The sequence below is a fragment of the Ctenopharyngodon idella genome, chromosome 4 (genome assembly GCF_019924925.1).
Source record: "Ctenopharyngodon idella isolate HZGC_01 chromosome 4, HZGC01, whole genome shotgun sequence".
In the NCBI taxonomy this organism is placed as follows: Eukaryota; Metazoa; Chordata; class Actinopteri; order Cypriniformes; family Xenocyprididae; genus Ctenopharyngodon; species Ctenopharyngodon idella.
This window is the reverse complement of record NC_067223.1, coordinates 21,269,855-21,295,354: the sequence shown is the minus strand read 5'-3', so window position 1 is coordinate 21,295,354 and position 25,500 is coordinate 21,269,855. Positions and strand designations below refer to the sequence as shown.

The 25,500-nt window shown below is 36.4% G+C and overlaps 1 protein-coding gene across 22 annotated transcripts in view; it reads left to right on the top strand.

Moving 5' to 3' along the window:
- Nucleotides 1-25,500, top strand: part of LOC127510571 (NACHT, LRR and PYD domains-containing protein 12-like) — a 180,734-nt gene that overhangs the window by 129,515 nt on the left and 25,719 nt on the right. For 6 of the 22 annotated variants that reach the window (XM_051890188.1, XM_051890185.1, XM_051890179.1 and 3 more), the window contains 6 exons: nt 5,340-5,513; nt 6,320-6,493; nt 9,873-10,046; nt 12,207-12,380; nt 12,462-12,508; nt 12,592-15,725. The exons of the other annotated variants lie outside the window; for them this stretch is intronic. In XM_051890188.1, coding sequence (XP_051746148.1) covers nt 5,340-5,513; nt 6,320-6,493; nt 9,873-10,046; nt 12,207-12,380; nt 12,462-12,508; nt 12,592-13,169 — 1,321 coding nt within the window. In that variant the 3' untranslated portion in view covers nt 13,170-15,725. Of the gene's footprint in view, nt 1-5,339; nt 5,514-6,319; nt 6,494-9,872; nt 10,047-12,206; nt 12,381-12,461; nt 12,509-12,591; nt 15,726-25,500 lie in introns of those variants that run through there. 22 annotated transcript variants of the gene reach the window in all.

The following is a 25,500-nucleotide window of genomic DNA, read 5'->3' as shown; positions in this document are numbered from 1 at the left end:
TTCACCATTTACAGGGGGTAGTCTGTGATGTTATTGCCCTCTGAACCCAGAACGTCTGTGTTTTTCTCCTACCACAAGCATAAAATCCCCCGGCCGAATTACCTACTGTGTGGGAATTTAATTGCCGTCTGAATCCACATCTCTGCGTTTACAACAAGAGATCAATACAAAATTCACTGTTGAAATCCTTTTTGGCCACTGCGGAGCACCGTATGATAAGTGTTGAGCTTCGCTGTAGTTTACACGCATTTTAAAGATACATTTTTGCAGAAATATTGTATTTACAAGAACAATATTCCATCACCGCTCCACAGCGGCGGAAAGATGTTAAGAACAAAAAGAAGAAAGAGAAATAAAGCACAAATGGGCATTTATTCTGGCAGAAACATGTGTGCAATTCAATTTTAAAATATGTAACGTTAGCCTATTATATACAGTTGCATTAAAATTATAAACCAAGCAGCTTCATGCTTACCTCAAGTAGCCTACTGTAAATAAGAGGCTGCATTAACTTATTTCTGCTAAATTCCCCATTTTTAAAATGACATAATTTGAGATAAAATGCAAGACAAAACCATTTCAACTATATAGCGCGTTAATCTTCCTATTTTTAAACAGGAGATTCAAATAATCAAATAATAAATAGGATACAATTATTAAATATGATTTTATATAAGCATGTGCCGTTTTATTCACATCAGACAATCATCCTAACACGTGAGCGCTCCTCCACCATGAATAAATCGCCATCCGAATGCACAAGTTTTATCACTGAGGTGCAATGCCAATATTATTATTATACAGACTTCCACATGATAAACAAATACCATCCGAATAGGGCTTTTGTCTTTAAATCCATTCAATTGTAATTAAAAATGTTAAGGATGTTCTCTGCTAATGCTGTAAACTATATAGGGAGCCCTTGCTTGCACATTACTATAATATTAAAGGTTGCAATTAACAACTTAGCCCAAACCATTAAATTCAGTTGCTATTCATTTTTAGATATAATCATCAACATTTAAATAATAATAATTTGAAAAAAAAAATATATATATATTTAAACATCTAAATTGCACATAGGGCAGTTTTTGTATTAACTTCTATATCTAATTATAAAATTATGTTTCTCCAATTCATTGTTGAAATTAGGGCTGACGATTTAATGCGTTAATTAGATTAATTAATTACGGGAAAAAATAATGCGTTAATATTTAACGCACTTGCCCCGCCCCCAGACCTATGTAGGTCATCTGACATTTCATATAGTTGATGAAGGTTGTTAAATAATTGCCTAATATAGTATTCAGTCTAGTGCTGCAAGGATATTGCACAGCACCAAGATAACTGACTTTCTCATCTGAGCTGTCAGTGATCTGTCACCGGTCGTCAATGTTAAAATATTTGAGAGGACCAGTCAAATCAAACTAGGCGGGCTTTATGTTCACGGCAGTTGCTGAGCGCGAATTTCAGGGCAACGCTTCGGTTAATGGTCATAAAGTGCGAGATATGATGTAAGTTGCTAAACTGCCCATTTCTTGATAACTGTTGCTTGAAATATTGAACGGCCAACAAAAATAATCAGGGATGCAAACTAATAAACTTCAGTCTTATGATTTTTTCCATTTTGAATAGTAGTTATAATTTACGTGATTCATGTAATAATTAGTAGCAGCATAACTGTCAATGTGAGGGGTCAGGCCGGGTTCACATCGCACGCATCAGCAGAGCGTATTTTTTTTGGCGCCCATGTTAAAAGATGAAAGCATTCACACCGCACGCAGAGGCTGCGCGGCAGCGTGTAGCAGAAGCAGAGCAGAAGCGGCAGTGCCGCAATCGTTTCGGCGCTGGGTCTATTTTTGCTGCACTGCTAACACTTAATTAAAGTGAAAGTACACCTTTGATGGAAAAAATAAATATGATTTCACACAAAAAGTGTTCAGAATGCACAGAATAAGCATATCTAGTGTGTTTTAATAAGAATTGAAGTATGTCAGGAAAGAAAATTAATATTAAAAAATATTTATAGAAGATTTACTCATTTAAACTTGTTTTTAATTATTCAGTTTGGGTTAAAGTATGGTATACCTATTATAAAAAAACTTACTAAACTAGCCAGAAAATATGATATATAAACATTATTTTAGTTATTACACAGACAGCCGTATAGGCTCTTGCATACCCAAATCAAACCCGAGTTTGCTGCCTTTTTTCGCTGAGTTTGCTGTGTTGTAAACATGTTCATGCGTCAGATGATGTAAAACACAAAGCTTACCTCATTTGTGTGCAGCAATGGATGACACAAGGCTTTTTTTAATTTATTTTTATTTATTTTACGTTTATATGCGAGTGTTGTACACCTTGCATGTTAACAAACTTTCAAGACTATCAAGTTTATAAATGACCAACTTATAAAAACAAATTTATATCTGTCTTTGTAAAGAAATGCTCACTTTATATGTATCTTGGAGGTGCTGCTGTGACGCTGTACAAACGCTTCCAGTGTGAATACTCGCGCGTCTCTGCAGCTGCAGTTCACGCTCCGCTGACGCGTGCAGTGTGAACCCGGCCTCAGGAAACAATAACAAAGCCGTTTTCATCATATATTAGGCATTTGATTAATAATAAATGCACATATTGTGAATTAATTAAATGAACTTAGCTTAAACCTAGCTTTCCTGGTAGCGTTCAGTAAATTAACTTCTCTAAGAAAATGATTCATAAAATATATAAACATCAATCACAGATGAAAATGAAAAGACTATCGGTCAAAGCTCAGCTTTAGGAGGGGAAAAGACAAACCCCCAGTTTCACAGACAAGGCTTAAGCTAGTTCTAGACTAAAATGTATGTTTGAGCTGTTTTAACTGAAAGTAACTTGTACTGAAATATCTTAAAATATATCAGTGCCATTGTTTTGTCTCAAGATGCACATCCATAATGTTTTTTTCTAGGGTACGTTAATAAAAGCTACTTAAATGCACTAATTAAACTAAGGCCTAATCCTGGCTTAGGCTAAGCCCTGTCTGTGAAACCAGGCCACTGATAATTTAGACTGAGGGTGGAAAAGAAAGTGATGATGGAGATGACAAGGAGAGATTTTAAAGCTATTATTGTCTAGTTTTTTGGCCTTCAAATGTCTTAAAATGCATATATGTAGATAAGAGAAATCTAAAATTTAAGAAGTTAATGTTGTTATTTTAGACACAATACTTCAGTCCTGAATGAATCAACTGTTTGAATGAATAGAATGAATTAGACATTTACCACCACCTACTGGCAGTTTTAGTTTCTTATTTAGAGTATAATTTCATTTTTAAAAATATCATATTTCCATATTAATAGAAAAATAAATAAAGATATAGTTCACCCAAAAAAATGAACATTCAGTCATCAAAAGTTTGTGTAATAAATTCTATATTGAATCAAAATATTTTTTTCTGAATCTACTTTTTGTAATGTTTATTTGATGCTTTACACAATAATGACTTCAAATTATCTTTAGGGGATAATTTCTCAGTCAAATTTGATGTGTGATTAATTAGATTAATAAATCGCCACATTATGTCATTAATTAGATTAAAAAAAAATTAATCACTTGACAGCTCTAGTTGAAATATGGTCATTTACACAGTGGCAGTCATAACTTGTTTTCATGACAGATTTATTTTAAAATATATAAAATAATTAAGACATCACTAACAGGTTAAGTAAAATATAATTAATATATAGGCTAATACAGTGCATATGTTTAGTGAAAGATTTGTGAACACTGAATGGCATTTCTGAGGTAAATGTATACTACGTGACATTGTTTACAAGCTGTTTTATAGATGTCTTTCCATGGTTGAAACACTGATTGAGCGATTACATGAGATATGTTTCAGTAAGTTGTACTGAATCTTTCAACATACCTTCAGATGTTCATTCTGTAAATATAGTGAAGAGGAATGGATGATTGCATTCACTCGCGCTCCACGCTGCCATTTGAACTGAGGCGTCTATATAGCAATGTTACGCCACATCAAAAAGCATCAAAACGGCATTTATTGTTTGAGTTGTATGATAAAAATCAACAGAATTTGAAAGATAACACTTTGTTTCTTATCGAAAGTAAAAAAACAGCTTATTGCGATTATTGGTGGTTAATGCTGGTTAAAAGACTACAATGCATTACCGCGCACACCCCCTTCTGGATTGGAGTGTGGATCACCTGTGACTGACTGTGTTCCATCAAACAGTCCGTACCGTACAGTTTTGGATGTACCGACATGTACCGTTTCACCCCTAATATATAGGCTATGTTCTGTTACCTTTCCCTACCCCACTAACTTGCCAGATCTGTCCCTTCCCGTTGTTCCGGGACCTCAGAATTCACAAATTAAACAGAAGTGAACATCAATCATGCTGAATCAAAGAAAACACACATACATACTTTTCCAGTTGCTTGCTTCCATTTATTTGTAATCACAGGAATGCACAAATCAGATCCATTAAAGATTTTAAGTCCAAAGGTTTACACACATTTTGAAAAAATGTTGATAAAATATCAAATGTTTAAGTAACATTACTTTATAACGAATGAGCATTTTTTATTACTTTTTTCACAAAATTATGCAATATGAGGAGGTTTGAGTGATCCTACGTCTCACTGTACCGCTATCCATTCAGGCAGAGCAACAGTGGGAGCTCATGGACAGAGAATAGGACTTATGAGTTATGTAAGTTAACCACAGTATATGTCATTTATGACATATGCGGATGCATTAGTCCAGTATCAAGAAGAGGGGCTTTCGCACCAGAGGAACCTTTTCATAGTTCCTATAACTAATGTTGGAATTACCCGCTTTTTGGCATATTTGCTCCTCATGAACTGGGAACGATTAGTTCTAGGAAAGGTGTCTAAGGGATCTAAATTGGTTCCGACTTCAAAGTAGGGTCTAACACTGTGCAATAGGAACAACCAGCGATGTAAGTGTACATTGATTGGCCAAATGTATGCGAAACATTGGCAAGTGTGTGCTATATAAATAAACTTGCATTGCCTTGCCTTGGAAATGCAGCTAATGAGACCAGTAAGGGTTCATGGCTGTCATAAATGTTTCCACCCCCATGGTCACTGCATGGAAATACTATTAAAATTAATTGTGGAAATGTGCAAATGTGGAAATGTGCAAAGAATTGTAAGTTATTGAAGGATAAACTTTATGTGGATGCAGCCTTTTTAGAACCAGGACTGAAAGCTTTGTGATCATTAAAATACATTGTCATGTACAGAATATTAAAAACATGATTTTAATATCCATCTCCTGCTCATTGCACTGTTATCCTCTGTTATAGACTTGGTGGATGTGGTCTCTCTGATCGGTGCTGTGAAAGTTTGTCTTCAGCTCTACAATCATCAAATACATATTTGAGAGAGCTGAACCTGAGTAGCAATGACATCCGAGATTCAGGAGTGAAGCTGCTCTCGGACGGACTGACGAGTTCACACTGTCAACTGAACATACTGAGGTTTCACCTTCACATTTACTATTAGACGTGCACAATCTATGAGCAGTCAATGTATTACTGGCTGATTATTGTGTCAATAATAGTTTTTGCTGTATTTTAACTGTTCATGTGTATTTGAATGCTGACTACTTACAACCTAAAAAGATAGTATGTTTAACTTATTATGTTGTAGCAAGTCTATTTGGTGTAGAAAACACTGTCCCTTTAAGAAACAAAGTTGTGCTAGTGAGAGATTGAAAAGCTCAAAGAAAATGAAAAAAGGAAGGAGAGAAAATGTAAGGGAAAGGAAAAGGTTTTTGGCATGCATGTGTAAACTCTGAAAGGGAGAAAATGAATGTGAAGAAAGAAACCAGTAAAGTGCCTAATGTCTCTATGAATGGAATCTGGGACAGATTTTGTTTATTTGTCAAGGATTTCAGCAGCCTGTAGACTCAGAAGCTATGAATATTAACAAACTGGTTTAGACTTATTGTTTGATTTTGAATCCTGTGTTTTCACTACTGCTTTAATTACGGATTATTTTTCCCCTTTTTCCTCAATCTTTGCTGCATCGTCTGCCCATTAATTTTTCATCCTTTTGATATTTCCACTTTTGTTGCTCTCTTGGTGCTATTTAATTACACTTTAGTTTTGCTTAATTAATTCAGTTATAAATTAAATGTATCTTATGAATGATTCCAAAATATAATTGGTGGCTTATTGATAGTATAAGATTTATTTGACAAGGAAAGTATGTAAATGGTAAATGGCAGTCAGATGTCAATTAATTCTGACATTTTAATTACTGAATCCTTTATTTTTTTCAGACTGGCAGGTTGTCAATTGACTAGTCAGTGCTGTGAAAGTTTGTCTTTAGCTCTACAATCATCAAACTCCCCTCTGATAGAGTTGGACCTGAGTAACAATGACCTGCGGGATTCCGGAGTGAAGCTCCTCTCTACTGGGCTGATGAGTTCATACTGTCAACTGTACATACTGAGGTGTGACTTTGACATATTCACTATATAATCAAATATGTGTATGCGTAAGTGTTTTGTAGAGATCAGATTTTATGTCAGATCCGCATTGTCTGATAACTGTGACCAAATGACTATTTAAAAACACTTTTTTTATTAGTGTCATTTTGTAATAAATAAAAATTTGTGAGATGAGTACAAAACCCTGACTAAGCAAGTAGCTGGAAGAGAAGGCAGTGGAACCAGATTGGGTATAGGACTCGCAGCATGGTAGGCAGGAAGAGGTAGATTTGAGGTAGGATTGAGAGTAGGAGATCCTCTGGACTGGAGGGATGCTGGCAGTGGACCAAAGCTTACAACAGTGGTTCTGTAACCTGCCTGGAATATCACCAGCCTTGCACATTTTGTATGTCTCCCTCATCTATCACACCTTATTCAGTTCATGAGCTCATTAGTAGAGACTGCACAACCTGAAATGGTTGTGTCAGATATAGGAAGACAGATATGACAAACAAAACAAAACTGGGCTGATCAGACCAGAGCTGTGTATGAAGACGAAGAGACGCTAGAGTAGAATGATGCTGGGGAATGAGGAAGATCACATGGATGATAGAAGGTAAGTCCTTAGGTTGGTAACGAGAGTCTGATGAATGTAGAAACACTAACAAGTCCAGACATGTAGATTGATTGATTGTCACGCTGATGAGTGACAGGTGTGTGTGATCAGAATTCTGGCAAGGGTGAACGAATAGTGTTGTGTGATGGTGATGAGGAAGACTAGCCTGGTGTAGCTGTGACAGTACATCATTTGTCCTGGTTGGTAAGTAGGTGTTTCTGCTCTTCTGGTGTTAACCTGGCTCTTCTAGACCTCCAGACTTGGGAGATGAACTGAAGACCAAAGTTGTGGAGGATATGATGGAATAAGGCCTCTGTGGTCTCCAAAGCCGTGGTGAGGCCCTTCAATGGCACCAGACGACAGGCCTTTGGGAAGTGATCCAGTACAACCAATACACAGGTGAAGGTCTCTGATGCCAGCAGATCTGTGATGAAATCCACTCCTAGATGTGACCAGGGTCGACATAGAACAGGGAGTGGAAGGAGCTTGTAAGGAAGGTGCCACAAGGGTCTTCGACATGGGACAGGGGGAACATCCATTAGATGACAATAGAAAGATGATGGCACATACTGGCGGAACAGGTTTAGTGGAATTGGCTTCCTCACTGCGAGTGTCCAGGGTCCACTAGATCGGGCTGATGATCAATCCAGGTGGCAAGATTGTTTCGGGTTCATTGAGAGATGGACCTGGTGCATGAATATGGGAGAGGGCATCTTGGACCCTTGGACCCTGGACGGTATGTAGAAATTGAATTGGGTGAAATACAAGGCCCACCAGGCCTGGTGAGGGTTTAACGCCAAGCTTCTCTCAGGTACTTCAAATTCCGGTGATCATAATGACAATGAAAGTAGTATGGGAACCCTCGAGCCAGTTGCACCATTCTTCTAGTGGCAGCTTGCTTGCCAAAAGCTCCCGGATGCCCATATCATCATTTTGCTCTTCTTGGGTTAGAAGGCACATGGGTCAAAACTGGCTGAATTCCCGTTGCTTCCATGCGACTTTCACGATAAAAGTTAACTCTGGATCGGGAAGCAGAAGGACTGTAGCTGTAGTAAAGACATTCTTCAGTTGAAAGGCGGTACTAGCTTAGTTGCTCCAGGACAGAGACTTTTAACAGGGAGGTAAGATGCACTGCAATGATGCTCTAGTTGTGAATAAAGTGGTGGTATACATTTGCAAATCAGAGAAAACTATGAAGTTTGAAGTTTTAGAAGTTTGAAGCCAAGACAGAACAGCTTGTACGTCAGCTGAGAAAGTATGAGGAGGGTTGGTGGAACTCGCATTTCTTGTGCTTCAGGTAGAGGTGGTGTTCCTGCAGCCTTTCCATGGTGAGGGTGACATGGTGATCAGTCAGGTTCCAGGAGGAAATCAAGATATTGTTAATATAAACAATGATGAAGGAGGTACTCCCAGAACACTTTGTTCCTGAAGCTCTGGAAGATTAAAAAGGCGTTCACCTGCCCATAGGGCATGACCCGATATTCACCTGGCAAAATATCGATGGCACAGTCCCATGGTCTATGTGAAGGAAGTTGGGATGCCTTCTGGGAACTGAAGACATCCTGATATTGGTGGTACTTGACTGGGACATCAACCTGGCTCTCAGAGTGGGGGCTTTCGATGATCATAGTGTGGCAGGGTGGAGGGATCACACAACAGGGAGAGCTCAGTTTAAGGCCCCGGAGGGTGGATTTTATTGAAAGACAAGTGTATACCTGAGTGGTGGGGGTGCTCTTGCTTGCAGGAGTGCCCTCGGTCATGTCCAGGTGAGGGTGAATCCGTGCGGTGCTCGTGGCGGTGCTGATCGGTCACACACTGCTTTCTGGAACGGGATAGAGAGAGAACGTTAGTCTGCTGTCTCATGGAGAGGCTTCTCCACCTTTGTCTGTGAGCATGCTGCTTATATGCAGGCAGGTTAATCAGCCGCAGGTGTGGCCGATCAGCCTGTGACGACCTGTGAGCAGGTGCTCCTCGTGAGTTTCCAGGGCAACGCTGACGTGGACTCAGGACGCTCGTCACAATAGCTAGGGGTGTAAATCGGACAGTTCATCAAACATACCTCATTAACTGCTCACAGAAGGGAGGGTTCAAAGAAACATCAACGACTCTTAAATTTGTGTTTCATATTACTTTAGCATTGTCTATTGTGTGCGACTGTGCGTCTGTTTATGGCTCTTGGTAAAACAGTTCTGCCTTAGTTCCGCTTAACCAACGGTATCTTATGACCATATTTAGACATCCGTTACAATCCTGATACGATACAATATCGATTCTCATAGCCAACGATACGATATTTGCCGATACCTCAAACAATTCTGTGATGCGATTACGATATGATTCAATTCAGGTGTATATCAATCAATATCTCAATATTATATTATGTGCCTATTTTAACAAGTTACATTTTATTACCTCATGCCAAAATACAAGTGAGATCCACTTTCCTGCAGTGCTTAGCTCCAACAATAAACACATCTGATCAGCTAATCAACGTCTAAAGGATTACTAAAAAGCTACAAGCAGGTGAGTTTTATTGGGGTTGGAGCTAAACTCTGCAAGAAAGTGGATCTTGAGGGCCAGAGTTGCCCAGCCCTGGTGTAAAATATACAGAATATTTAATTGTGTGAACGATCCATGTGAACAGGATCGTTTTGACAATGTTGACATCCGTATGCGAAAAACGCAAAATAATTTTTTTTATTGTGTTTAGTACATTATTGTAAACATATCTTATATCTCATCTTTTTGACACTGGTGTTGATTTGTTCCTGCTTTATTTTTGTTTAGATTGGCCAACTGTAATCTCACTGGTCAGTGTTGTGAAAGTTTGTCTTCAGTTCTACAATTATTACACTCTCCTCTGAGAGAGCTGGATCTGAGTAACAATTCCCTGATGGATTCAGGAGTGAAGCTGCTGTCTTTTGGACTAAAGAGTTCACACTGTCACCTGAACATACTCAGGTAGTTAAGAATGCAAATTAATATTAACTCTGATCAAATTAAATATGTAACTTGATGCTCTTGATTTCTTGGGAGCTTGTAATATGACATTAGAACCCAGTTGCTGTATTTGCTCTAGTATTTCACTGAAACTTTCTGGTCTTGGTTTTTAATGAATTGTTGGATTTTTACTCTGGGATACTCTGACACAGTACACAATGAATGAAGAGCAATAATTTCTCCATAATGTCTTTACACACAAAATGAGAATTTAAACAACTGAATGGTATTGTGTGTGATGGAGACATAAAAGCAGAATACAGCGAATTTGAAAAGTGATGCCAATCAGAAGATAATTAGAGATTAGCCTTCAGAGACTCATCATAGAAGAATTGCAATCTTTGTATTAAAGTCCCCCTGTGGTGAAAATCAAGTTTTTAATGTTGTTTATATGTCTATGTGGTGTTTTTAATATGATTTAAGACAAACCATGTGCAAATTCATAAGTCAATACCATTGCTGATTATTTTCTATTTAAAACTGCAGTGAAAAAGGACAGTCTCAAACCTGCAGTTTGAAATCGCTGGTGTTTCTGACGTCACAAACTACCTTGTAACCAATCATGTCAACGTATCGGCGGGCTTTAGCATATCATTAACCATGACTGCTCTAAAGCAGGAGAGTCTCTAGAGCAGGGGTTCCCAATCCTGCTCCTGGCGATCAACTGTCCTGCAAAGTTACGTTCCAACCCTAATCAAACACATCTGAAACAACTAATTAAGGTCTTCAGGCTAACTTGAAAATTAAAGGCAAGTGTGTTTGATTAGAGTCGGAGCGTAACTTTGCAGGACAGTCGATCACCAGGAGCAGGATTGGGCACGCCTGCTCTAGAGACTATATCCCGGTATATTTTTCTGTTGATATAAAAAAAAATCAGGTAGATTTGGCAGTAGAGCAGGTGTATGATGCATATAATGATGTTATGATGAACTACATGCCTTTCTCTACTGACATTAAGAAGTTCAAAGCATTTCTAAGGATACTGATTGTTAGAAGACAGCTGTCTGACTCGTGAACGGGAACATGGTTTGTGTAACATCAGCAACACATTATTAGCTGTTTGATAATGTAGTCAAGCAAAAGGCTAATCATATTAATTTTCATTATGTGTCTGGCATTGTAAAAAGCGATACCATTGTGCAGCGTTTACCTCAGTAAGTTCACCAAGTGGATCTCTTGAGCTCATGCGAGTGAGTGGAGGCGGGGCTAATTAGCATATTCATAAATCCACGTATAATAATTGAGGCAAGGGTGTACAGTTACATGCAAGCTGTTTTAAGGCATGAAGAATTTTTTTTTTTAAATGTGTCATTTTAGTGATCAAAAATGAGTTTTAAGGGATAAAATTATTGACTACAGGGGGACTTTAAGGCCATTAAATAATACCTTATTTTCAAAAACAGTAGTTGACCTTCTGAAATATTTCAAAACAATAGTTTTGGTTAGAAAGAAATAACACATTAACTTTCACATCTAGCTAAATGAACACCAAAAGGTGCCAAATAGCTGATAAAATACAAAACACTTTTGAAAAAAATTAACAAACAAATGAAACAAATTATGAACAAATTTATATTCAATGTGGCTTGCAAATAAGGAATACATTAACTGATTCATCTTAAAATAGAATGTAATAAGTATTTGACATCTTACATTTTTTCTTTGAACATTTAAGTGTTTACATGCCCTGAAATTAAAATAATAATAATTTTTGGATTGATAAAGATTTTAATTTTATAATATTCTTAATAATAATGCTTTTAAATATTTCATTATTTTGATTATATCAACCACTGCAAAAATAATTTTCAGAATGTAAGTGACAAAATGAGAAATACATTATTTTGTTCAAAAAGTATTCAGCTGATATTTTGCATAAACATGTTCTGATATGATTGTTTTAAATTTTGTTTTTAAATGGTCTTTAAATAGTTTATATATTGTTTCATATACAGTTATTGTGAATTCACATTTACTTAGTGTATTCACTATTATTTAGTACATTAAAAGTTTTTTGGGAATTTTCCCTCTGCAACTAAATTAACCAAACAGGTCACTGTGATAGTGATGCCAGATTGATGTCAAACTAATAGCATGTGGACTATTGCTGTGTGTTTGTAGATTATCTGGATGTATGGTGACAGAGGAAGGATGTGGTTATGTGTCTTCAGCTTTGAGTTCAAACCCCTCACACCTGAGAGAGCTGGATCTAAGCTACAATCACCCAGGGAATTTGGGAATCAAGCTGCTTTCTGATACAATGAACAATCCAAACTGTACATTAGGCAAACTCAAGTATGTATGTTTGTGTTTGTGTGTGTCTGTGTGTTTACCGATTGCATCAGTGTGCAGAATGTGACACTGTGTGTTTTATAGTGTGGATCATGGAGGAGAATTCAGGATTACAGCAGGACTACACAAATGTATGTCTACAAATACAACACACAAACATACCTTTAGTGACTGTTGTTGTTATGTTATAAACTTTCTCTCTTCTTGTGTTCAGATGCCTGTAATCTCACACTGGATCCAAACACAGTAAGCACTGAACTTACTCTTTCTAATGAGAACAGAAAGGTGACATATTTGGAAGAAAAACAGTCATATCCTGATCATCCAGAGAGATTTGATGAGTGTCCTCAGGTTCTGTGTAGAGAGACTCTGTCTGGACGCCATTATTGGGAGGCTGAATGGAGAGGAGATTTTGATGTATCAGTGACATATAAAGGAATCAACAGGAAAGGATGGAGTGATGACTGTCAGTTTGGACTCAATGAAAACTCCTGGAGTCTGAACTGCTCTGATAACATTGTCACTGTCTGGCACAATAAGAAGTCAACTGACATACATGTCCCTTTAGGCTCCTTTAAAAGAGTTGGAGTGTATGTGGATGTGTCAGCCGGTACGCTGTCCTTCTACAGTGTCTCTGACACACACACACTCACACACTTACACACATTCACCTCCACATTTACGGAGTCTCTCTATGCTGGATTTTGGGTTCATTTCAGTTTCAACTGCTCAGTGTCTTTGTGCAAGTTTGAAAAGCTTGTGAGCCAAAACAAAGATGTCACACATAAATGAATCAAATACTCTTACTTTATAAATCTTTATTACATGGCCCTGTGGAATACTTGATTCTGATTGGTCAATGGCGCCATCCAGCAGTATGTAATTCCCTGATAACAACCGCTAAAAACAGATTACTCAGGCTCATCCGGGTAAAAGTCTGCAGTGCTATACACTTTCTAGGAACGTTTTTTCCTCATGGAAGTTTGGCTGCTGCCATTTTGCGACTATTGTGTTGTTCACTGTAATGGATTATAAGATAACAAACAGGTATGATTTTAAATCAGTTCAATCTCAGATCAATATTGTATACCGTATCTCTTAAATGGTTTATTCTGCAATAACAACTTACTGGTAACACACATATGATGGGTTACTGTGTTTTATGGGGACTTTCCATAGACAATGATTTTTCTATTGTTCAAACTGTATATATTATATACCTTAAACCATTGGTTCCCAAACTTTTTAGTGTAGTACCCCCTGAGGCATTTAACATCTTTCTTCCACCTTTTCCATAAGGGACAATATTTGCCCCTGTAAATTGATTTCCCAGTGCATTTTTACCTTTATAAATACCTTTATAGAATAAATTGTTTTAAATAATAATTTAAACAATTTTAAATAGAGAAATACGCAATAGTGATAAAAACGAAGTGATACTTTTAAATATTAAACGCAAACTGCCAGTAGGTGGCGGTAAGTCACTGTCTTAATAAGTGAGTCATCGAGTCATTCATTCATACATTCAGTAATGAAGCAAGTGGCTGTGTTTATGAATGGGTCATTGAATCAGTGACTCTCACGATTTGTTCAAAGCCGCAGATTTGTTCACAAAACACCACTGTGTGTTGCTTTGATCTTAAAGGGACTTTGTTGGAGACGCACCACAGTTCTGCTGTGGCATTCATTTGAAGTAATATTTCATTGCAAAATACAGCAAATAATACTGACAGGACTGTGTTTAAAATGTACATCACTTATTACCCTTCTGTTTGTTGAACTGTTGTAAAAAATCAATTGTCACATTTGCAATCGTGTAGATATTTCGGAAAAAATGCATTAGGCTATTGCTTGTATAATATATTATCAACATTAAAAACAAGAACTCACACAGGATATGTTTTGTATCGAAGAGAGTTTGAGTTACATCCCCACTTTTACATTGTCGAAAACGGCAGTAATTTAGCACGATCTGCTAAGGCAGCAGACTCTGCACGCAACCTATCATATACAAGCTGCTTGTGTGGGTGCAGTCAGTTTTGACCGCAAAAGATGAGGTAGATTTGATTAGATGGTATGTATTTACGGCATTTTTCCTGCTAGAAATACATGCTCGGTTTTAATGTTATTTTAAGGAAGCGTACAATGATATGAACGGAAAAACTAAGCATTTTGTTCGCGTACCCCAGTTTGGGAACCACTGCCTTAAACACAATCTTCAGACAACTTTTATTTTTAATGTATTTAAAAGGGAAAAAAACAAAACAAAAAAAAAAAATTAGAAAGATTTACTAGCTGTTTTTCTCATGGGGACCAAATATATAATTCCACATGCACACTGGCTTCAATTGTACATGTATCTAGATTTTGTAACAGTTGTATCTAATTTGTAACTATTCAATGTAATATCCTGAAGCAGTGCTCTTAAAGGGTTAGTTCACCCAAAAATAAAATTTCTGTCATTAAGTACTCACCCTCATGTCGCCCCACACCCGTAAGGAACACAATTTAAGATATTTTTGATGAAATCCAAGGGTTTCTGAACCACCTTTTGAGGTCCAGAAAGTTATTAAAAACATTGTTAAAATAGTTCATGTGACTACAGTGGTTCAACCTTAATGTTATGAAGCGACAAGAATACTTTGTGTGTCAAAACAAAACATGACTTTATTTAACAAATTTGTCTCTCCCCTGTTATTCTCCTATGCTATTTTTGTTGCAGCGCTTCCAGGTTCTATGACAAAATGCTGATTCAGTATTGGCCAACGCTGTACATGTGAGCAGCACAACGCATGATGCTGATGCAGGAGCTGGCCAAATAATGAGTCGGATTTCTGACATAGAACACGGAAGCAGAAATTTAATTTTTTGGGTGAACTAACCCTTTAACAGCATAATATTATCTGTAAATATGACAATTTTAAAGTACTGTCAAATGAATATTAAAGTATTTGTTAAACTAAGAAAAATCATGTCACATTCTCTTTTAGTTCAATACTGTTTTTTTTTTGTTTTTTTTACCATTGTTACATATGTGACATATTTGGGCAATTTCACTCTGCACAAGAATTGCCCTGAGTGTTCTCATTGACTTCCATAAAAAGTTTTTTTTTTTTTTTTGTGTGCAATATTTGGGTTCTGGGAGGGCTAGCACTAACATGCTTTTGTCATAATACATAATCTTAACTTGTGGTAGTAACAAACATACCTCTGTTAATAATCTTTAAGCTGAAGTAACTGACATCCAATAATATTTAAAAACAATTTTGAATTTGAACAAGAAAAAATTAACTGTACTGCACTAAAATAAGTGAAATCACTTTGACAATGTCTATTTCTTTAGAATAAAATAATAAAATAAACATACAATAAAATAAATCAGCAAAATAAAAGGAATCAGTTGCAGAACCAACAGTGAAACTAGCATCAATTTGGTAAGTGTTATACATTGTTCTGAGCACTAGATGGGCACACTGTATCAAAAGGGTTCAATGAACCCTTTTGCAATAGAGTTGGAAGAACCGTGATGCTTCACAAACCTTTGTTTAGTCATCACTACAGGAAACACAAGGGCTGTGTCTATCGGCCCCTATACCCTTAAATAGGGTGCTATTTAAGGGGACAGCCATTTGTAATGGTGTTCATGACATAGCCCCATCTGTCTATCTATCTATCTGTCTATCTATATGAGCAATTTCACACTCGTAGCAGTGCGATATGAGCACTGCTGTGATTCGCCTGTAGGTAATCACAGCGTGCTGATATACAATCATATCGCATGGCTACAAGTGTGATATTGCATTTATACAACAGTTTGATGGCACAACTGTGTAAATGAATAAGAAACAACAACAGAGTGTCTTTAAAAACTCTTTTGTACTTCCTTCCGCCACAGATTCAAATCTCAAGTTGACAGTTTAACAGTTGAGCTCAATCCTCTGTTACTAACTCTAAAACATCACTTTAGAACTAGTAACAAAGGAACGTTGAGTTGCTTCATTGAAGCTTATTGTATTATGAGAGAGAGAGAGAGAGAGAGAGAGAGAGAGATCGCCTAAGCGAGTGTATTACCTGCATCTAGCTGATATTCTTCAGGCCAATTGTATATTCATAATCACAAAATCAGTTTGAATGTCCGCTGAGGAAAGCGATCTTTGTCTTTGTCCTTTTAACATCAGGTTGTCATCACTCCCATGACAGCGCTAGTTAATGCATTTGTCAGATGCGTCTCGTAAGATGTTGTTTAAAGTAAAAACAACTTCCTTGTTTCAGTCCATTTCAATATAAAAGTCTTTGCGACTGACTGACTGACTCACTCATAAAGACAGTTTTTGCCGCCATCTCATGGCATATTAATGTAACTTTCACTGAAGTCAAAATCACTAACGGACTTTTTCTCAATACCAAAAAATCCTGCATGTTATTTATATAAAATATTATTTATCGAACAATAATCTTTAAATTAACAACAACAGCCATTATTACAGTATAAAAAATAAAAAAGGAAATAACAACAAGCAAACTGTTCAGTCAAACATACGAAAGCAGTGCTCTAGTTAGTACAGGATTGAATTTCAACGTAAATATAAAGTTATGAAATTAATATAGCCCTTAAGCCAAATCTATTAGCTCTGGGACAAGTAATAAATTAATAAGATGAAAGATTGCCCATTTGATATACCCAAAACAAATTATACCTCATGTTTAACCACTATCTACATGAGAGCCAGCGGCAAATTCCCGAAGGACTGGCTGAGATGAAGCTGTTCTCTGTGGGGACATGAGTGCTGAGCGGTCACTGACGGCCTGGAGCTCGCATCTCTGAAAGCGTCTAAACAAATTTTCAAATAGGCGCTAGGTTTACATATAAGCCGCATATCTGAGGTCTAAGCAACTATATTATCACCTAAAAAACTCTTAAAACTACATTCTGTTACAAAATATCAGTAGTATCTATAAAAAAAAATAGTGGTGGACGAGCAAACCCATGACACTCGCTGTGAGAATGCAGACAGCGGAGCGATTCAAATGGTGAAACAGTTCCCGTGCAATACTGGTACAATATCGCATGGCTGGAAAGACCTCTCAGCCAATCAGATTTGAGAACCAGAAAGAACTATTGTATATATATATGAATACTGTCCAATCTCTTGCAATCAGTATCCCACATACTGTAATGTGTAAATTTTACTTTATGGCATATACTGTATCAAATTCAACAGTACAAAGTGCAGCCTTGTGCATTTTCAATCATTGACAGTATTAAACTATGGCTACAGTTGTGATGACAGCACACTGTTAAATTGACAACATGACTAATCATTTTGACCATCTGGTTTGTTAAAAATGACACAAGGGCATTCTGATGGCTCTGATCTCCTCAGACGATGAATATCAGCTTCATCTGAGGTTCATCTCTCTTCAGTGATGCCAGAGGAAACATCAGGTTCTTCTGCCTCTGCTTCCATGTCAGAAACTGCTGAAAGGAGCAGCTGTAGCAGATGATGCATTTCATACAGAAGATTTATCTTTTGCAAACGTCCTCACTTGTATTTATCCTGACATTGCCTCAAGGAATTTACCTGTTGATGTGGGTTTGTAAGGAAGTGTCAGGTAATTCCTAAAAGAGTGGTGCAGGTATGATATCACTTTGTAGGCAAAAATCCAGAAACAGGTTTTCATTTTAGCACTTCCAGTTCCATCATCCCAGAGTCAATGGGTTTTTTGAATGGGATTTTGGTTAAATGACTTAAATAAGGTCTGTGGTTAACAAATAATGTTATATAAAATAATGTAACCAGTTACACCCCACTCATAATTTTCTTAAAGGGGATTATGCCCCTTTTACAAGATGAAAAATAAGTCTCTGATGTCCCCAGAGTGTGTATGTGAAGTTTTAGTTCAAAATACCATACAGATAATTTTTCATAGCTTATTGAAATTGCCACATTTAGGGTATAAGCCAAAATGCACTGTTTTTGTGTTTGTCCCTTTAAATGCAAATGAGCTGGTGCTCCCACCCCCCTTTTCAGATGAGGGCAGAGCTTCTAGAGCTTGTGCTCCAGCATGACAGCAATAACAAAACATGACACTCTCACACTATGAATGTCTATGAATGTCGGAAACTGCAAGTAGTGGTGTTCAGCCGTATATGTATGAAGCGGAATCAGACAGTGAAAGAGGGACTGTAGAAGAAGTGATGATACACAGAATACAAAAGGAAGTTTCTGAATGGTTAGTTGATGTTTTTATGTAGTGCATATGGAGATAACTTTAAGTAATCGATTAGCATGTTCCATCATGATAATCAATAACTTGCTGTAGGTGTTCGTGTGGGAACTGTTGCAAGATGCCCACAGAGCCAGAGAACATATGCTGCATGGAAGTAGAACAGGTATAGCTTAGTTAACCTACGATTATAATTGATCTCGCTGTCATCTTGCTGTTATGACATGCATTCATGTTACGAATTTTATTGCAATAAAAGGTGAAAAGACAGATGTGACAGCTTGAGCAGACTTCCAGATGTATGACTGAGCATCCTGGACTGGAGCCTGTTTGTTTAAACGTGTATTCTCTTCAGAACGCAAACAACATTTATCGAGCTGACTGTGGAACCTTACGGCTATATGCAATTGTACAGTAAGTGTCGCTGAATACTGTTTGAAAATTTAATGTAATGTTTTTTATATTTTATTCAAGTTTGAAAATTGTATTGCATCTACAATCAACCTACACATACGGTGCGATAAAAATAACAACATAGCTGGTCTCATGGTGCCATCGCATGCTATCGACTTCACATTGCTTTCAAATGCAATTTAACTACCACATTCCTATTAACGATCATTCTGGTAGCACGTGAAGGCAGCATCAGTGAAAACAGGCAGACGATGGTAGCTTTAGCAACATTAGCCTTCCAGAGTGCCAAGAAGCTCTTTCATAAAGGCAATTTGGAAAACAAGTGCGTGATACTTGCTTCTTCTGGAGGTGTAGCTGGATCATGAACAGTTGGCACTGTTCCATCCTTCAGGAGCAACTTTTGTGCAAAACCTGCTTTATACTGACCCTCATTCACAAAAATTTCGGTAGAGTTGAGGGAGCATTTTCTTCGAAAACAAAACAGTCAATGGCGGACTGTGTACAACTCTGTGAACTCACTCAGGGCAGTTCTATGTTAAAACGGCAGTGTCTGTCAACATTTGTGGGCGGGGCATTTGAATTAAAATATTTATATTAACCACGGATTTATTGACTTTTAAATGCACCTTATTTTGATTATTTTGATTTTAGTTGTATTATAGTTATATATAACATATATAATATACTATTATAGTTTTGTACAGTATTGATATTTTGACAATTTCCATTGAAATTTAAATTTTTGGTCACTTCATTATGTGCTGTAATCATTATTTATTTTTTCACTACTTATTATTATTATATTAATTTGTTTTTATTTGAGTTTCAGTTTGGCTTTAGTTTTTATTTATTTCCCGTTTTTGTATGAAAAGGTACAACTTTGATGAAATTAATATTGCATATTTTGAACTCTTCAACAGGCGAGCAGACAGGAAGTACAGTTCCTATTTTCACATCTGTAGCTGTCATTTTCTTTCAGGGAAAACAAGCCCATGTTTTGTTTGTGGCCACAAATGATACAATGATACTGGACAGATTTTAGAAGGTCATTCTGATGTGAATCAAACTCTTCCACTATTCATGGATGAAGAGGAGGAAAGCACTACACTGCATATGGCTAATAAGGATGAATATCCACCATCTCAGGTTGTTGTAGAGGGTCCTCAACCCCCTACCAACAATTTTGAGGAACAACCAAGTAGGAGCACAGTTGAAGAGCTACAGTCCGAACAAAGAAAAAGGATTCCGCTTGAGATTAAGCTAGAACACTCAGAACACAGCAGAGATAAGGTTTCTTAAAGACAAGCTGCAAAAGACAAAGTTACTGTAGTGACAGGTATTCTGCCTCTCAGCTGAGTGAAAATGTTCTTCGAATGGAGTCAGGATTGCCATATAAAGATAACTTCAGTGCTGTATGTTTCTCATTTTGAGGGTTCCATTACATACCCATGCTGATTGGAGATCCAAAAAAATCATTTTTGAAGACCAAATTTTCATGACCCTCATATATTATAGAATCAATTCGATACTTGCAAGCTGTCTAAGATGAGTTTCTGTGCGCTCAATGAGTATTCACGTAAACGCAGTCAGTTATGTCATAAGTGAACATAAAGAGTTGTGAGAAAAAAAAAGATGTCAGTATATTGGATCTGTGCATTAGATCTTAAAGTGACAGCAGCCTAATAAACCTGCTGCTGTGTCCTGAATGATAATCAAACAACAAAAGAAAAAGAGAATGTTTCACTGCTCGACTGAGTAGCTTTAATAATTATCATTTGTATTTAATGCAATTTTTTACATTCACTGTATTAAATGTCCGTAGTATGCTATTTCTGTAGTAGCCTATACTAAATAGACATACATGAAAAAGAGTTTATTTCATTTGTATTTTTGACTAATATATGTCATTTTGCTTAAACTTTTTACTTACATTAGTTGTGCTAGTATTAGTTTTTGCTGTTTTAATGAAATTATTATCATTAAAAAAAGTTTCAAAAGAAAAGAATGTTTCCAACATCTTTGAAGCAGTAGTTTACATGGGTCAAAATTCAAAAACAAGAACCTTAAGAAAACCTTCCCTTGGTTTCACAGACAAGGCTTAAGCTAGTCCTAGACTGAAATGAACGTTTGAGCTGTTTTAACTGAAAGTAACTTGCACTGACATATCCTAAAATATGTTAGTGCTATTGTCTTGTCTCAAGATGCACACCAGTAATGTTTTTTTTTGTTTGTTTGTTTTTCTAGTGAACGTTTATAAAACCTACTTAATTTCCCTAATTGAACTAAGGCCTAATTCTGTTTTAGGCTAAGCCCTGTCTGTGAAACCAGGCCCTAGTGTTTTATATAATATAAAACATTTATATTATTATTATTATTATTATTACTTTAAAGCTTTTTACTATGGTAAATATGGAAATATACAGTAATTATATGCAGGTGTTGCTTGTGTATATAGTAAGGCAGGGCAAAGCCCTGTTATCCATACACTTCCAATAATTTAATTTGTTAATCATAAATGCATTCAATAATGAAACTGTTTTGAGTTGGCCCTGAATAATGGAAATTACATATAGGACTTTTGTACACAGTGCATGCCAATGTAAAGACTGTAGGTCTGTCCCCTCCCCTGATGACAGCCGTGGGAGAAGTGTGACCATGGCTGGGGTCCTGTGGTGGAGACACATAAGTTCTTGTTTTGGGTGACAAGTTCCACATCATATTCCATACTCCACTGTTTACAGATCCATACACAATGTCAGAAGGAGAATCCTTGTCATCATGAGAAAGGTCATCTCTCTTTCTTCTGCTGATGACCTACCTTCATTAGGCAATGGATTTGCCAGGCTGGCTGGGTGTGCTGTGTTTAATGAGGTAGTGGGCAGCATTGAGGTCCGCCTGAAGCCCCTTGCTATTTTTATTCCATTCAGTCTAATTCCAGGAAAATTTCTAGACATGTTTATAAGGTTTCCCTGATTATATTATCTGTTCCCTGTCATACTGCTATGCTATTTTTGTTGCAGAGCTTCAGTGTTTATGTCTGAATGCAGGCGGCCGTTCGGACGTAAACACTGAAGCTCTAAAATGAAAATAACATAGCAGTATGACGGGACAGATGAATTTGTTGAATAAAGTTGTTATTCTTGTTCTGTTTTTGCGCAGAAAAAGTATTCTCATCGCTTCATAATATTAAGTTCGAAGCACTGTAGTCACACCGAGTATTTTATCGATGTCTTTAATACCTTTCTGTACCTCAAAATGTCATTGTTGCCTATGTGAGGATCAGATACCCTTGGATTTCATCAAAAATATCTTAATTTGTGTTCCGAAGACAAACAAAGATCTTACGGGTTTGGGACGACATGAGGGTGAGTAATTAATGACAGAATTTTCATTTTTGGGTGAACTAACCCTTTAAGGGGTTATGTTTTAAATAATAGACAAATGTATTAAACTGAATAAAAAGAGATGCAAACCAAAAGTTTGAGAGTATAAGCTTTATGAAAGGCAGTTACTCTGAATGAAACATTTATATAGATGAAACACTTGTGTAGTGAAAAGGATACTTTGCGATTTTGTGTATTGTACTAACACAATTGAAAATATGCTGAAATGTTTGAAAAAGGTGCACTTTTGATGTTCTGTTGTGATATTAGTACTAAGAGTTTTGAAAATTTACCAATTGCTTGTGAAAATTACACCAAAGCAATTTAAAAAATACTGTAACGACAGTTTGACCAGAAGGTCGCTGCCTATGTAAGGCCAGCTAGTAGTCGCTTCAAACGAAGAAAGGTGACCTCAGAAACATAAACTGATGACCTGTCACTCCTGTGCTCTGATTTGAAGATTCTATCCAAAGCCTTAAAGATTAAATTTAAAGATAACTACTCATTTGTGTTTATCCAGATCCATATCTCTCATCCTCAGATGGCCCCAATCGTGTGTCTGGGCCATGCACACACTTCGAAATTTTCGTGGATGGCTCATGTTTTTACTGCGAGAACATCTACCTTTTTGTTTGATTTATTAATTTCTATATCATCCCCTTGGAATTATAAGGTTCTATCTGCTTTCTGAGCAGTTTCGAGATATTGAGCTTCAAGGATTTTGCATTCCATATAGCAAAAATTATATGGGGAACAAGTTTCTATAATGTAATAATATAATAATGTACAATATCAAAATCCTCTCAAATTTGTAAGGGATTTTTGGAACGGGTCAAACGCAGACAGAACCTTCTAATTCTAAAAAAAAAAAAAAACTTTTCGCTTGGAATTATAAGGTTCTATCTGCCAAAAAATTAATTGATGCAATAATTTAATAAACACAAACAGTTTACTTATAATTTGTTTTGAAACACAAAATTAGTGTTGTAACAATGTGTTGACATGCACGAGAAAGTTAAATTTAATGTAATGTAATACATCTGAGCAGGACTTTATTCCACAGAAAGTGGGGCAGGTAAAATGGCTTTCTCTCTAGACATCAGTATCTGAAATAACATGCTAACGTTTATTGTTGTAATTAAGACCCCATCAATTAAATTGTTGAATATTTGACCTTTAAGCCTTAATGTTGTAAAATTTAAGACTAAAAAGACAATGCTTCTGTTACACTTTTTAAGGATGAAGTGGTGCTCGTCCTTTGTGCAACACATTTATTTCTCTGCAAGAGATAAGAAAACAGTTTAGATCGGGAGCACTCACTGTAGCATGCACACTTGAACTCTTTCATGACGTACTAAACGCTATTTCCACTGTACTAGCGTCAACTTAACCTATTGTCAAAAACAATAATATCTTATTGTGCAAATGTTTATGCAAATGCTGTACAGGACAATGGACACGTTATCCTTGACACAGGTTACCCTTCTAAGTCCATAAACATAACACAATTCCTGAACATGTTTGATAATTACTCTTACACGGCATAGGAGCACAGCAAATAACATTAAAATATCACATTACACTCCTTGAACACAGATACATGGGAGTAATGCACATACTTCATATTCGTAACCGTAAAAATGACGATTCGGTATATATTCACATTACTCTAGCATTTATAACTGTCTTACTGCTTTTCTAATCATTATTTTATTAATTATTTTGGTCACAGTTTTAATCCAATATGAAATATGCTTCTGAACTTACTATTTTATTAACTTGATTTTAAACCAACACCTGTTACTGTATTGTAACATCCCATTCTCACTAAATGGATAATAAATGCATTTTTAACACCGAGTCTGACTCTTTATTAATTCTTATTAATAAAACATCACGAAATCCTCTCTGAACTGACTGGCTGAAAGGATGACACTAAATGAAATTAACATGGGAGTGGGGTGAGGCCTGTTCACACATGCTTTTTAGCTTAGTTTACTTAACACTACATTCGGCTAATCCATGTTCTTAAACGTAGATTAAGTTAATTATCCATTACTCGTCTCTCATTTTTCATCTCAACCATGGTTTTTTAAGCACTTGTGTCTCATTTTTGCTCACGTTTAGTGTTACGATCTTTTACCAGGATTATTAACGTTACTCTCCGCCATTTTAGGAGCAAATACTCTTAATTACCGTCAAGTTCAACATTTCATAATATCTCAGACATGAACTGCAGTTCTATTGAAATATAATACTGTTGTGCATTACTAAAAGATTAAATATTGTAAGCTTACCTGTAAGAGATATGGAAACAGTTTAGATCGGAAGCACTCACTCTAGTGTGCACACTCGAACTCTTTCATGACATACTAAATGCTATTTCCACTGTACTACCGTCAGCGACCAACTCTCAGACTAGTGCAGCACTTAGGTTGCCCTCTGCTGGTAAAGCTGGGTTTAACAATAATAACACTCTTTGAGAAATACATTGCAACAGTTTCAGTGTCACAGTAGTTTCCTTATTTTCAAAACTCAGTCTTACTCAGTTCAAAAATTTTAAAAAAGGGGTGCAATATTTATGTCTTATTTAAACAGTCAATAAACACTCAGGGCTACACTTCAGCAAAGGTGTTTAACAAAGTTAAATAAACATTGAAAATGTTTCACTGACTATATTTTATATATATATATATATATATATATATATATAATTAAAAATAGTTCACATTTAAAATATTGAAATTACTTCAACTATGCAACAACTCGGTTTTTACCAACAATGTAAAATTTAACTTAACTTTAATTTAACTTCAATCCAGTGTGCCATAGCGTATAGCTGTATATCTACATAGTACATACTGCTCAATTCAAGTACACATGATGAATCAAGGTTAAAACATAACCTAATGTATACATAACTTTCCCTTGTATGACAATGACATGACTGGAGTAAAGCAAATAGAATACAAAACCTAAATCTATCCTCTTAATAGTACTGCTGGCTAGCGTGGGTGTCTAACTGAAAATAACTCCTCAGCAATCAGATACATCAAAACACACACAAAGACTGTAATTCCCTGGAATTTGGGCTGCTG